Here is a 15,220-nt window from a genome sequence, read left to right on the forward strand (position 1 = left end):
ACAAAGATTAGGACCACAGGGTCAATGACTATATATTAGTCTTTTTGGAGTTTGTGTGTACCTAACCTAACCTATAACCTAAACTATAACCTAACCTATAACCAAATTAAACCTAGCCTATAACAAAACCTAACCGAAGTCCGTTTGCGTTTTTTGAAGTACACGAGTCATTCTTGAAGTCCGTTTGTGTTTTTTCCACTATTTGCCGCTAGCTCTAACCTAACCTATAACCTAAACCTAATGTAACCTAACCTAACCGAAGTCCGTTTACATTTTTAGAAGTACGCGAGTCGTCTTCGAAGTCTGTTTGCACTACTAGCTCTAACCTAACCTATAATCTCACCTAACCTATCATGTAAATTTAACATAACCTAACATAACCTATAACTTAAACCTAACCTATAGGCTAACCTAACTGAAGTCCGTATGCATTTTTCTACTGTTTGTCGCTAGCTCTAACCTAACCTATAACCTAAAACTAACCTAACTTAACTTAACATAACCTAACCTATAACCTAAACCTAACCTATAACCTAACCTAACCGAAGTCCGTCTGCGTTTTTAGAAGTACACAAGTCATCTTCGTTTGGCCGCTAATAGATGGACGCTATGTTTGGATAGTTAGAACTTATGGTATGGTGTGTAAAGCCTCTTAGGTTAGGCGTCTCCAAATTGGATTAGGATAACAATTATCCATTTCAATCTGCTTAGGGCTAGCCATCTAGGGTTAGCGTCTTAGGACTAGTGTTGATTTAGCCGCTAATAGATGGCCGTATTTTGGAGTGTTAGGGTGCGCTATGTATAGTTGCTTAGGTTTGGCCGTTCCAAATTGGATTAGTGTAGTGTTTTTCCATTTCAATCTGCTTAAGGCTATCCACGTAGGGTTCTAAGGATTTTGGTTTGGCCGCTAATAGTAGATGACGCACCGTGTTCGGACGGTTAGAGACACTATGTAAAGCCGCTAAGGTAAAGCGCTCTAAAACATATTAGGGTATCGTTTGGCCATTTAGTATGCTTAGGGATAGCTGCTAAGGGTTATCGGCTTTAGATTAACGACTTTTTTTTGGCACTAATATATTACTATATTTGGAGCGTTAGGGTAGGCTATGTAAATCCGCTTAGGTTTGGCAACTTTTGATTTGGCCACTCCAAATCCAATTAGTGTAGCACTTGGCCATTTCAGTCTGCTAATAGGGTTAGAGGGTTATGGTTTAGACGTTGGTAGATGGTCGTGTTTGACGTTTCACCGATAAGTGTTTAGATTAACATAAAAGTACATAAGTTCTAACTGTCTGAACACAACGTCCATCTATAACCTAAACATGAGTTAACTTAACATATAACCTAACCTAACTTTACGTACAACGTATAACCTAACTTGTTACCTAAACCTGACCTATAATCTAGCTAACCTATGCTATAAACTATAACATAACTTATAACTTAATTTAACCTTTAATTTAAACCTAACCTAGAACATGGCCTATAAGCTAACCTAACATAATTAACGTCCTATAAGCTAACCTAATCTAATGTAACTTAATGTATAACCTAACTTATAACTTAACATATAACCTATATATACCCTAACCTAAACTAAACCTAACTGAAACCTAAAACTAAACCTCATCAATCGCATAATTTCCAAAATGACGTAATTCAAAACGAAATTGATTCAAAACAAGATTTTTTCATAATTCAAAACGAAATTTCACAACACAAACCATATTTTCTTTTAAAGTATTGAAAGTTTAAAGCATGAAATTTTCTTTTATCAATAACAAATTAATTTAAATAAATTTAAAATGCATTAAAAGTTCAAGCACTCACATGCGGCCTATTTGAGCAAGAAAAGGTGTTGTAAACGTCCTCGAACTTGCAAAACCGCACACACACACACACACACACACAATGTTAAACCCTAAATCCTCAGTTTTAAACCTACAAGTAAACTTGAAAATAATCTCACCTTAGTGCTATGGAGTACTCCACGAGCAATATTAGCACCTCCGACAACTTGTTTTGCACCAGATCTATAAGAGGTGAGGAGTGTAATGGAATTTTCCTATTCAATTTGAGAGTAGCGGAATTTAGTGAGAGTACTTTCAAGAAATGATTTTGTGAGCATAGCGGGTAGACATAATTGAAGATAGCAACATAATTATAGCAATTAGTTAACTTGGCATGGACAATACTTTTGCAAGAGAGAGAATTTAGAGAACATGATAACAGTTGAGGACCGGATTTATGTGGAGCCGGTCCCCCCTCCAATAGGCATTTGTATTATGATTTCTCCCATAAAGAGAGACTTGTTACAATACATTCTTTGTGTTCCTTGTGACCTAGGTGAAGCAATGAAGATGGAAAGCTTCATGCATCACCATCATAGCATAACCTAAACTTGAAGAAAGCTTTAACTATACCAAGCCTCAGTCCCAAGACCTCAAACACCTTCGAAGGTGGAGAGAGCTAGCAGGGAATGAGGGTAGGAAAGAGAAAGAAGAAACATTTCATACGAGAAAGAGCTAGTTCCTCACTTATCATAGCTCTTGTGCTAGCATACATAATAGCATAGTAATGAAGAAGAAATAGATGGCAAGCTCAAGCATTGAAGCATGGCTCTTGGATGGATTTGCACTCCATAGCCAAGAGTGTTGGTGTAGGCTCTCAACCTCTACTTGCTTGGAGAAAGAGAGGGAGCTCTTGCAGTTTGCATAGTACACAATGAGAGTGTTTGTGAGTGTGTGTGGGTGAGTATACCCCCTAAGCACCCCCCTAGCTTGCTTGGGTTGACCCCCCCTTGTAGCTCATGCTTGAAGCTCATTGGACCCCTCCAGGCCTAGCCAATCACAAGCAGGAGCCATTACAAGCAACATGGGTAGCCTTGGGACAAGTGTCCCCCTTTCCTCTTTGAGAGAGAGGACTTGATAAATGCAAAATCAATTAATTAAATATCCTAAATTATCATTGGACCCCTTGGGTGGCCAACCAATAGGCTTCAGGCACACCATGAGGGCAACATGGGGAGGAACTTGACAAGTGTCCTTGCTGCCTCTTCAAGCTGGGGCTTCCCTTGTGTGTGTGTGTGTGTGTGTTCTCTCTCATCCACCCCCCCTTGTAGGCTCGCCCCCCTCCTTGTAGGGATATTTTTGACTTTGGATGAGCAAGCCCCTTAGTCATCAAGCATGACTAAGCACTTGAAGTAGGGGGTGTTCCCACAAGCATCTCAGGCAAGCTTCTTAAGGCACCTCAAGCACCTTAATCATGCACCAAGTCAAGCACCTTAAGCATGGAGCCAGTCGAGCACCTCAAGCATCTTAATCAAGAACCTCAAGCATGACAAGCACCTCAAGCAGGACAAGCACCTCAAGCACGACAAGCACCTTGAGCTTGGGCCGAGTTCCCACCTCAAGCTCAGCCCTAGCTTACCTAAGGTCAAAGGACTTTTACACACATTATTGGAGGTCTTCAATGAAGCTAACCCTAAGGTCTTATGCTCCATTGGTTAGCCTTGCTCTTGATAGACCATCTCCCATTTGGGCCCCTTTACTATTGGCCCCGTGTTGAGATAGATCTATAAGCACATATCTATATCTTAACACTTGTTCCCATTTATTCTCCCACATTAAGTGATCAATTTAATATGAGAAAATCATTTGGGTTGGTTAGATATTAGATTTTATGACAAGGAGGAAGAGAGCAATAAAAAAGGGGCAAGAAGAAGAGAAATGCGTAGGGAAAGCCCACAGGTTTGTGTTATGCAAGGTCCTCTGGTACAGGTATCGGTAGAAGCGTCGAAAAAAGCATTCGTACAAGCGTCGGAAGAGACATCAGAATAGGCGTCGGAAATTTAAAAATGAATTTTTTTAAAAACTTCATCTCCCTCCATACTTACCTACACATATAACGACGCCCGCCATTGACGCCGGTAATTTGGCGTCAGAATTTAAGGACCTCTTGTAGTGTACCTATAAGTAGGACCCTTTCCTTCATCTGAGGGGTTGTCACTCTCTAGACTACAGTGAGTTTTTGTAATGAGATTTTTCTCTTAGCAACATTTAATCTTGTTGTATCAACCCTTGGTGCTAGTTGTAATCTTCTTCAGTATCCAAATATACTACTTCCAGTTCTTGTATCTAGCTTCTCTCTTTGAGCTTTCAATTCATTCTTGATCTAATTTTTGTGTTTTCTAAAGTCTAATCTATCTAATTTGACATCTAAATCTAAATCTTGAAGCTTGAATAGCTCTCCAAAGTGACTAGCTCATTCCAGAGGAACGCGCATGCCAAGGATGCCTATGTTGAGAGAAATCTCAAAAAATTTCAATGCAGTTTGACACATTTGACAGTGAGTGGGTAGCCGCTCAATGAGTCCTTTTGTGGTACAATAGGTGGTGAGAGGATTGATTGATGCAATAGACAATGCATCTGTAGATGATGGATCTCAAAATTCATTCCAAAGTAATTGATCACCCACTATCCCAATTGGACTAGCCACACTGGTGCCAATTATCCAACCATTGTGGAAAATTTGACCAACTAGAGTTCTTTTTCCACCTGAAAATAAGAGATAGAGAGGTACTAGACAGACGCCCCTCAAAATAAGAGGTGATTAATGGGCTCAATCCCATGAAAACTAGACTCAAGTAGCTTACTACAAAGGGTTCCAGTAGAGATTTACATTTTGAATTGCCTCTAATGTAAGCTTCAGGCAAGCTAAAATTTTCTTGATTTTTTATTTCTCCTTCATTCCTTAGTGGGATTCAATCTTCTCAAGATGCAAGGGGAATGATTAAGAGAGATAATGATCCTCATAATGCAAGTGCAAAAAGTTTGGTTTATTAATCAATCTAAGCAAGACAATAGGGTTTAGTTGATCTAGAATAGGGTATTAGATTATGAAAATACACAAAGCTCTCAAGGACTAATTGATGAGTCATAATGCTCATTAGGATTCTAGTTAGCTAATGAGTTGTGGTGCGCTCAAGATTCTTTAAACTCAATCACATCCTTATGCTAACCAATTGAACTCTAATTAAGCATAGGCTTTGCAATGGGGAGGGTAGAAGAGAGATGCTAATGATTTTATTGATGATTAAGAGATGGTAATCACCTCTAATGGTTTTGAAACCATTTATAGTGATTAGGGAGGATAAAATAGAGAACAATTCATGATATTGACATGCTAATCACAACTTAATCACACAATGGAGATTAGAGTAGAGTGCAAACACATAATGATAACTAGATTGATTGGAAGTTAATAATTACTAGATAAAATTTCCTACATCCAATTAGAGTAAAAATTGTAGCTTTATGTACTAATTTTTGTTATTTCTAGAAATGTAATTTCTTTTGTTTTTGGAGTTCTCAAATGAGAGATAATATTTGAAATCCTCTAGATACATCATGAGACTATACTCAAGAGATTGTGTGAGGATTAATCTTGTACATAAAAGTTGTCATAAAATTACCAGAGTTTGAGATGAATGACTTTGGTGGCCCAAGCCGTACATGCGGCCAAGATACAAGACTGGTTTTAGAAGCTTGCAAGCATCATGTTACAAAATATATTTCATTAGAAACTCAAAAAATTCACCTTGGTAATGTTTTCCCTGTTAGCACTTATCATTGATATCTTTGTACAATTTCATTTTCACATTTAGACTAGTAGCGATATATTTTAGCTTGCAATGACCTAGCTTAATTGTGAGAAAGGTCAGCTCTTGTTTTTTTCTTCACAAAGTGAATTGATACAAACACTTGGCAGGAAAAAAGAACTATGTAGTACCCATGCTATTCTTATAATTTTCGACCTCTGAAGGATATTGTAGTGTGACTTTGTGGTGGTCAAGTCACACATATGGAACTTATGAAAACGATTTTTCATAGCTTTAGAAAACTTCAAGCTAGAACCTTCCGTTCTTATATTCCCACTTGGCGTGTTGCATTTGAACCATGTAAAAGTCAAACTGTTTATGTTAATTGCGAAGGGTTGGAATCGATGCCCTTTCATATCGAGACTTCAATCAACATGAAGCTCAATTTTTTAAAATGAATAGAAAGAAACAGAAAAAGTCAAATAATCTTGACCAAAATTTGCTTAGAGCTTTTTGCACTACATTGGTCTTATATCAAGTATGGGGTACCCAATCCTAGAAAATATTTTATTAATAGGAATCGGCAAAGATTCCCTCACAAACAACGGATGACTGATGGGGAGGCAAGGCGAGGCACCCTCAATGGGGCATGAGGCTCCAGACGACATGCGAGGAGGGATGCAAACTTCAGACGACAGGCTAGGAGGGATGCCATGCACGCAAGGGGAGCTGATTGCTGAGCTGCGCCAATTTGCATTTTTTTAAATATGTCGTTTGATATCTGCATCAGCACCTGGCCGGGTGTTGGATCGGTTACAAGAATAGTCTCAAAGTCATGATCGTGCAAGTGACTACGTTCGAATCTCGCCCTTCTTTTGAGAGTCAATTCCAACGTTGGCATTGTAAGGTGGAGAAATGCGTGACATTGAGATTCGAGAGAATATGGTGTGCTATTTAAATGTGTCGTTTGATATCTGCATCAGCACCTGGCCGGGTGTTGGATCGGTTACATGAATAGTCTCAAAGTCATGATCGTGCAAGTGACTACGTTCGAATCTCGCCCTTCTTTTGAGAGTCAATTCCAATGTTGGCATTGTAAGGTGGAGAAATGCGTGACATTGAGATTCGAGAGAATATACTACTACTACTACTCGTTGCTAAGCCATTTCATTAGCATGAATCTATTCAGATTCCCTCACGGTTTGTTTCCCAAGCACGCAAGCATGCAGCTCCTATCGTTCACACGCCGTCTGCGCTACGGAGCTCTTCGACACTTGCTGCGATTCTTTGCTCCGTGCATTTCCCCCCTCCACACCTTTTCGGTTTCTTGCAATTCTGCCTCTCACTTCAGTCCTGCATGGACCAGCACGCTGCTCATTGGCGCATCGCCTCAGGCTTGCAGGGATGAAACGAGAGAGAGAGAGAGAGAGAGAGAGAGAGAGAGAGAGAGAGAGAGAGAGAGAGAGAGAGAGAGAGAGAGAACAGCGCTGCACCATTGCTGCCACCATCACTAGCAAAACTCTTGTGCCACCTCACATCTCCCATCCCTCAGGGATGGCATCGGCTTGTCCTCATGATCTTCCCACCGCCTGAGCATACCTCGCTTTGAACAACTCCCCATCGCACCACACAATGGAAGAGAGAGAGAGAGAGAGAGAGAGAGAGAGAGAGAGAGAGAGAGAGAGAGAGAGAGAGAGATGGAACGCAGACACCCTAACTTTTAGTAAGAGGGAGAAATATCTCCTGGCATTGGCACTGCTCCACGTGGAAAGACACTTTTTTTTTGTTTTTTTCTCTTCCCTTTTCCTTTTCAGTCCCAAGCCAAGGGATCTCTTCAGATTGTGTCTAATTCAGACGTTGGGACTACCTATTGAATATAATAACAAACGAGCTAGTAAAGTAGGCATGCAGTTTAAATATGCAATCATTTCAAAAAGATTTTTAACTTACAGTTCTAACCTTTAAGATTTTTAACACTTTGTGAGAAGAAATTATAAGAGACTCAGTGTGAACTTTGGAAAATAATGTACAAAATTACAAATACATACTTAAAAATTTCAATGTTCTATTTGGATAAGCTATAAGGAAATCTATGCTTATTTACATGTTTGTTTTTTTCTAAGGTAAAACCAAAAAAAAACAAAAAAAGAGTGGAGCCTTGATAGATAAAGCTCTTAAAGTCAAGACGAGATCTTTTAAAAATGAAACCAACTCTTGGACTAAGTCTTCAATTCATTTGAGACTACCTTTCATGCATGGCTTGAAGCCAAAAAAAATATGCTTTTTTCTTAGGAATAACAACTTGTTTATTTTCGATGGAACTTAATCAGCGTGTTGAATTTTAGGCTTTACAACACAGGTCCATATCCCATGGAACTTAATAAGCGTGTCTTTCCCTTTCGTCATTGTCGAGAGCGCAAGAAAGTCCATGCGCAACGTCGTGCTCACTGGTAGATAGATAGATAGATAGATAGATAGATAGAGAGAGAGAGAGAGAGAGAGAGAGAGAGATCATCCCACCGCATTTCCAAGTGTCCACCCTTGTATCTGGTTTCCTGCACCGATCTGAAAAAACAATTGAATTTTTACATGGCTAAGAGGGACACTGCATGCAGCGCCGACAACGATAAAAGTCAGTCTACTGGACCCGCCTCGGAGCTGAGAATTCAACAATTCTTCCGCAGACTGGATCAGCACTCCACGCTCGTCGCTCATATAAAGAGATGCAAGAGCGTACTCATAGATACAGATCATCCTCTGCACCTACTTCGTGCCAAACCTACCTTAGCTTGTGCGAAACCGACCTTAGCTTGTGCAGCAGATTGCTTTTTTTGGTTAAAATATCAAGTGGCTGCCGCAACAATAATATTGTACGAGGCCGTAGCTATAGTACAAATGACCGGCTCTACGCTAGCTGCTGTCATGATTTGCATCATGGTGGTGCTATTGCCAGCTTATTTCGTAGCAGCAGCTGCGCCAGCTCCCGCTCCTGCACCTTATAGCGATGATGCATATCGTGCCTGCAAGCAGGAGGCCGCAGAGCGCACTCTGTGCGGGCCTAGCGCCTTCACCTTCTACCTGCACAACACCGTCTACAACCCCGCCGTCGACAACAAGGACTACTTCAACTCTGTGTACGGGCTGTCACCCAACGTGACATGGCCCAATCCGTACTCCTTCGGCACCACCTCCACCTTCGAAGACCCCCTCACGGAGGGCCCCGCCAACACCTCACAGCAGATCGGCGTGGCTCAGGGCTTGTGGCAGCTGGACAGCAAAGTGGGCTACACGCTCTTCCACATCTTCACGGCCAACATCACCGAGGGTGACTACAAGGGCACGATCTCCATCCTGGGCCAAATTCGCGAGGTCGACCCTGTGCGCTACCTCACAGTGGTGGGTGGAACTGGTGATTTCTTGGGCGCGCGAGGTTTGGCCACTAATCGCCTCGTCACCATCGACCATACAGCCCCTGCCACATGGACCCTTTCCTTCGACCTCGACCTCTACTATTGATTCTACACCAGATCGCAAAATTTTCAATAGCTCCAAATTTTCCTCGACCTCTATGAGTAATTACAGCTATGAGTTTATTATTCCAAAACAAATAACCTTGAGGGCGTTTATAATTACTTTGAGTTGAAATATTGTTCATGGTGGGAGCTTTTTGTATCTGGAATGTCTCCTAGTTATTATTTTTAATGCAAGTCATTAAATCTCTCTCTCTCTCTCTCTCTCTCTCTCTCTCTCTCTCTCACACACACACACACACACACACACACACACACACACACACACACACACACACACACACACACAAGCTATGGGCGAACATGAAAGAGGGGAGGTAGTTTATGTCATGGCATGCTTTAATTTTGCGGTATTGCATGGTCAACATATGAAACTTACTAGCAATGTTTGCGAAAATCCCTTTTCAAGTAGGTTTTGCTTTTGGCTTGAAAAAGCGGTTGATGGAAAGATTGGATGCCTTCAAGGTCAACTTCAAAAGGCCCTATGATAAGAAGGACGTGGAAATCTTGCCCATATTTTGAATGTGTAGGTGCTTGCTCTTGTTACACATGCAAGCTCATTTGTGTTGTCTATAGAGCAACCTGTCCTCCCTCACTCGACAAAGAGAGAGAGAGAGAGAGAGAGAGAGAGAGAGAGAGAGAGAGAGTTGTGTTTGTTTTACCTTCCACACATGAGAGAAAGGTTGAGCCTTGAGCGTGCAAAATTGAAAACTTTAGTTCAAAAGGGACAAGTTGGTTGAGAAATTGGCTAAAATTCAAAAAGCAGCTTGAAATCCTGGCTTTCTCTATCGTATGCAATCAACTTCAATTCCTTATAGCATTCGAACATCCTTTAGTGTATTTTTCATAAGGCCAAATAAAAATTTGCACATGCACAGACTCATCTCTCCCAACAGACTCGCATACACACAACCACGTGGAGGACCCAAGAAAATTCAACATTTCAATGTTCATGAAGTTTTTTTGCAAAAGAGTTAACCATTTTAAGCACGATAGTATAACAAAATGATGTGTGTGCATGCATGCATGTGTGTGTGTGTGTGAGAGAGAGAGAGAGAAGACCACCTCGCAGCAAATCGGCGTGGCTAAAGGCATGTGGCAGTTGGTGGACAACAAAGTGGGCTACATGCTCTTCCACATCTTCATGGCAAACATCATCGAGGGTGACTACGAGAGCACCATCTCCATCCTGGGGCAAACTGTGAGGGTGACCCCATGCGCTACCTCACAGTGGAGGGTGGAGTGGGTGATTTCTTGCGCTCTCAATATTTGGCCGCTAACCGCCTCGTCTTCATCGACCATACGGCCCTTGCCACATGGACCATTTCCTTCAACCTCGACCTCTATTAGTTCTACATCAGATCGCAAATTTTCAATTGCTCCAAATTTTTCACATTCAATCAACCATCCTTTCCCGATTTCATTGCCCAATATCAGATAAATATCATAGTGCCATTCTCTCACAATCAATAATACAACTCATGGACTCTCGTTATTAAGCAGGCATGTGTAATTATAGCTATGAGTAATTTGTGATTATGCATGAGTTTATTATTCTACAATAAATAACCTTGAGGGCTGTTAATTACTTTGATACCTCAAAGAAGACGCCCACCATCATCTATAGAAAGAAATTTAAGTGTAAATATTGTTCATGGTGGGAGATTTTTGTATGTGGAATGTCTGCTAGTTATTATTTTCAACATAAGTCATTAATTATCTCTCTCTCTCTCTCTCTCTCTCTCTCTCTCTCTCTCTCTTTTGGGAAAACTTGCTCTAATTTATATTACAATAATTTACAATATGTTGTCACACTGACAGCTTTTGTATGATCCATACCACTTTGTCTCTGAAGGCTTGATCTGTTAAAGAGAGAGCATCTTCCATCATCCTATCTCTAATGACAAACATGGGAACTGTATGATTGACACTCTGGCTCCGATCAAACGTACATTGATTTCTCATATTCCATACAAACCATAAGAACCATACTCTGAAGGACTGTATTGCAAACTCAAGTACTCGATCTTCTGGGATTTGGAGCTTGAAAAAGGTCATTTGATACCTAGATATGGAGATCCCCCAAGCATCATACCACATCCATTTTGCCCACTTCCACCATTCCATAACAGGCTTGCATGACCAGAATACATGTCTAGTGGTTTCAGGACAAGAGCATCGGATGCATTTGCCAGAGCTAATACCCTTTTTCTTTAGATTCATGGCAGTGGCCAATACACCTGTGAGAGCTCTCCGCAAAAAAAGTCTGAATTTAAACCGGTTAGGAATCAACCATACATTTGCAAGAGTTTTTTGCCACCAATATGCATCCTGATGAAGGGACCATTGTGAATTACATCTCACAAAAATATTTGGTTTTGGTAACAACAAAGCATAAAAGACAGAGGTGTTAGCGGTCCACCAATTAACTGCCTGATTAGGAATGTTCCAATCCCGATGTCGTTCTTCCAGATTGAGAGCATCTCTAAGAGGCAAGTCATGAATCTGAGCACAAAGTTATTGCCAAGGTATTATGAAGCCAAACCCTAGTCTATATTGTCGTTTGGCAACCGAAAAGAGTTTCAAGTCGAGGTTAGAATCAACCATCTGTTGAATTTGATTGAGACCTTTTCTGTGCATCGATAGTACAACCTTACCCAACAACCTGGTTGGTGGGGTTTAAAAAGCAAAGCTCTAGAACAAGCTCTTCCCCCCCAATGAGTTTCCTGTATACCTAGCCCTACCTTGCCAGACCAATGCAGAGCATATCATCTTCCAAGAAGATATTAGCATACTTGACATGTCATATCCTGTTTTAAGAGGAGCAGCTAAGAAAACTTTATCCCAGGCTGACATATTCCAGATTCCATGGAAGTAAAAAATTGATTTGTCAACCAGCTTCCATACGCATAGCCCAGTCGGTATCAGAAGCCAACATATGCTTGATAAGGGAGGGCCTCCTGGCCTGAGCATGGACAATGTTTAAGCCTCCCTGAGAGTATGGTACTGCAATTTTGCTCCAAGCAACCAAAGCATTGGAAAATCGAGAGGAGTTCCACAAAACCTTAGCCAAGACCGAGATGCATTTCTGAAGCATTTTATCAGACCAATTGATCAAGGGCAAGTAAAACAGCAGATAAGGCATGATAATACTCTGAACGATTCTGAGCCTGACATGTAAAGGCCATTCATCACAGTGCCAAGAAGCAATTTTAGCCAACACTCTCTCCAGAACCCACTATTGCAAGTCTTTCTGAGAGACCATGACCCCAATTAGGTAGCCAAGGTGTCTAAAAACATGACCCTTAGGAACTCTTTTCCCATACCAAATCAGAGAGTCAAAATCCCTTGCAGATATGTCAATCAAAGAAGATTTACATAGGTTTAGTGTAAGACCAGCCACAAGAGCGTACATATCTAGAGTTTTCATACATCTGTGAATATTGATGTTGTGGGCCTTCAAAAATAAAAAGGTGTCATCCGCAAACCCTTTGCCCGGTATATCTTTACCTCCTAATTTGAGGGTTTGCAAATAGCCCTATTGTGCGAGTTGATCCAGGTATGCATACAGGGAGTGGGATGCCACAAAAAAAAGAAGAGGGCTAACGGGACATCCTTGTCTTACCGATCTGGAAATGTATATTTTGTCCGAGAGTCTATCATTAATGCTCAATCTGGAGTAAGCATGTTCAACAAGCAGAGAGATACACCTGCTGATCCGAGGGCCAAACCCCATACCTTGCATGGTTTTCTGCACAAAGTCCCACTGCATTCTGTCAAATGCCTTGGTAAAATATATTTGAAACATTACCATGTCTTGTTGTGAAGATAAGGCATGCTATATGCTCAGTTGAACTGTCAATATGTTATAAATATTGGCTATTAAATATTGACCTCCCTCCAATGAAACATGTTTGAGCTAGGTGAATGTGTTTTCTGAGTTCGAGACCAATCCTGAGAGCAATGGCTTTTGTGAGTATTTTATACAGTATCCCCATCATGGTGATAGGTCGCCAATCCACTAGGGTTTTAGAGAAGGTTGTTTTGGGGATGAGTTGATGATGCCATGTTTGAGTGCAGGATCCATGTTCTGGGAGATCCACACAGCATTAATAAGTGGAACCACAATCGCCTTCAATACATCCCAATATGCCATCATAAATTCTTTGGACAATCCACATAACCCAGGGGTTTTGTCATTAGGAAGCTTTTTCAAAGCGAAAAACAATTTTGACTCCTCAAAGGGTTGTACTAGTCTGGTTGCTGTAGAGCTCTCCACACATGGCTTCACTGCATTCAGCAGAGTTTCGGTAGCTAAGTTTCTGTCGGGAGATTGGAGAGGCGGAACATTCATCAATTCATTAAAGTGGCGAGTGGCTAAATCAGCAATTTATTTTATCTTGGTTAGTGGAGGACCATCCCCATGGTGGAGTACTGTGATCTGCTGCCTGGCTTTATTGTGCTTTAATTTCTTGTAGAACCCCTTGGATGAATCTGTACAATCTGCCAAAACCCATTGCCTGCACAAGATCCTGGCTTTTCTCGCCTGATTTTGTTCCTCAGCAAATATAACATCTCTGGCTGTCCTTAGTGCATCCAAATTGGCTGGACACAATGTGGTTATGCTAGCTTTATGCAACAACCGTTTAGCTTATGCTTGAGCGCCAATCACCGCCTGTTTGGATTGTCTGGCTACTTGTTTACCCACACTCCGAATACATGATTGCAATCAAGCCACGACATGAAGCCATATTAGCAGAGGGTTATCATGCACCTGGTGAGCATTAGCAACAGTAACATGAACTTGTGCTTTAAAGTCTCGATGATTCAATAGCAAGTTGTTGATCATTAAAGGTCTGGAGCACCCAAACTCATTTGAAGGAGATTGCTCCAGATTGGAGAGAGTAAGAACCACGGGAAAATGATCCGAAAGTGTTGTTGCAACATCCACAAACATGTCATCATTATTAGCTAGCCAATCAACCCCAATGTAGTAGAGTCTCTTGAGTCGTGACCAAGAGGCATCATGAGAAAGAGAGTGAAAGGTAAAACCAGTAGAAAATCGAGAAGTCGACGTCCAAGCATCCTTAAGATGAGCTTGGGCTTGAAGGTGTGTCCAGGAAGGAGTCTCAGATATCGGCATGACAGATCCCAAGGAGGTAGTGTGGGCACCTTGCTGTACCATATTAAAGCCCCCCCCAATAAGGCCTTGAGTCCAAGTGAGATCTCCTAGCCATTGCCAGAGAGGGATCCATTTATTGGAAAGATTATCTGCATAAATATTGACTAGCTGTATGTGGCCAAATTCTGAGTGTATATGGAAAATCGATCATCTGCCTAATTCATGGTCAAGGATCCATTGGGGCTTGAGAGAATCTCGAATGTAAGTAAGGGTACCAGAGTACTGGCCTTTTTTACCACCATAAAACAATGTATATCCTTTATAGTGCATATAGTCTCCAGCTCTATGGTGCAGCTTATGTTCTTGCACCATACAAACATCCAACTTTCAGCTAAGCAACCAATCATGAAAAGAAAACAGCCTTGTGGGATGGCTTAACCCCTTAACATTAAAGGACGCTATCTTCATAGGGAAGAGGGGTACTGAGAACTAGCTGGGTATCTTCATCACTTTCCTTAGTCATGTGCACCTCCAGATTAATAGGCGGGGACTCTTTGGGTTTGGATGTGGAGTGTTGCGCTATCACCGAGTCGATAGCAGCTAGGGTGTATGGGGATGGAACATCTTGCAACACCTCAAAAACATTGGGGAAGGTGTACCCGATGATACCTGGCTTAGACCTAAAATTTCGTTTGGAGAGTTGAAATCCATCAACATCTACTGGCCTTTTCCCCTTGTCGATAGGGCAGGGGTTTTTAGAAGAGCTGGCCTGGTTCCCTACATGCGATTTTATGGATGAAGATTGTTGAGCGGCTTTGGGATATCTTGGTGGAGCAGATTTCAGAGCTGTTTCGTAGTGTCCAGGGGGGGTAGCATAGATAGGAGTGTTAGGTGGGGAGGAGGAAGGAGCCTGCACCTTATCCCCTATCTGATAGCTCAATTTGCCAAATATTTGCTCCTTGGGAACCA

The 15,220-nt window shown here is 41.4% G+C and overlaps 1 protein-coding gene across 1 annotated transcript; it reads left to right on the top strand.

Moving 5' to 3' along the window:
• Positions 1-8,352: 8,352 nt before the first annotated feature.
• Positions 8,353-9,313, top strand: LOC147431498 (pterocarpan synthase 1-like). Its single transcript, XM_086494588.1, has one exon. The coding sequence runs from the start codon at positions 8,495-8,497 to the stop codon at positions 9,113-9,115; it is 621 nt and encodes a 206-aa protein (XP_086350714.1). The 5' UTR covers positions 8,353-8,494; the 3' UTR covers positions 9,116-9,313.
• Positions 9,314-15,220: the final 5,907 nt, after the last annotated feature.

This window comes from Adiantum capillus-veneris, chromosome 21, assembly GCF_014529385.1.
Source record: "Adiantum capillus-veneris isolate H3 chromosome 21, ASM1452938v2, whole genome shotgun sequence".
Classification (NCBI taxonomy): Eukaryota; Viridiplantae; Streptophyta; class Polypodiopsida; order Polypodiales; family Pteridaceae; genus Adiantum; species Adiantum capillus-veneris.

What these genes read in the sequence shown, in the direction of transcription:
- LOC147431498 (XM_086494588.1), top strand. Translation starts at nt 8,495, where the DNA reads ATGACCGGCTCTACGCTAGCTGCTGTCATGATTTGCATCATGGTGGTG.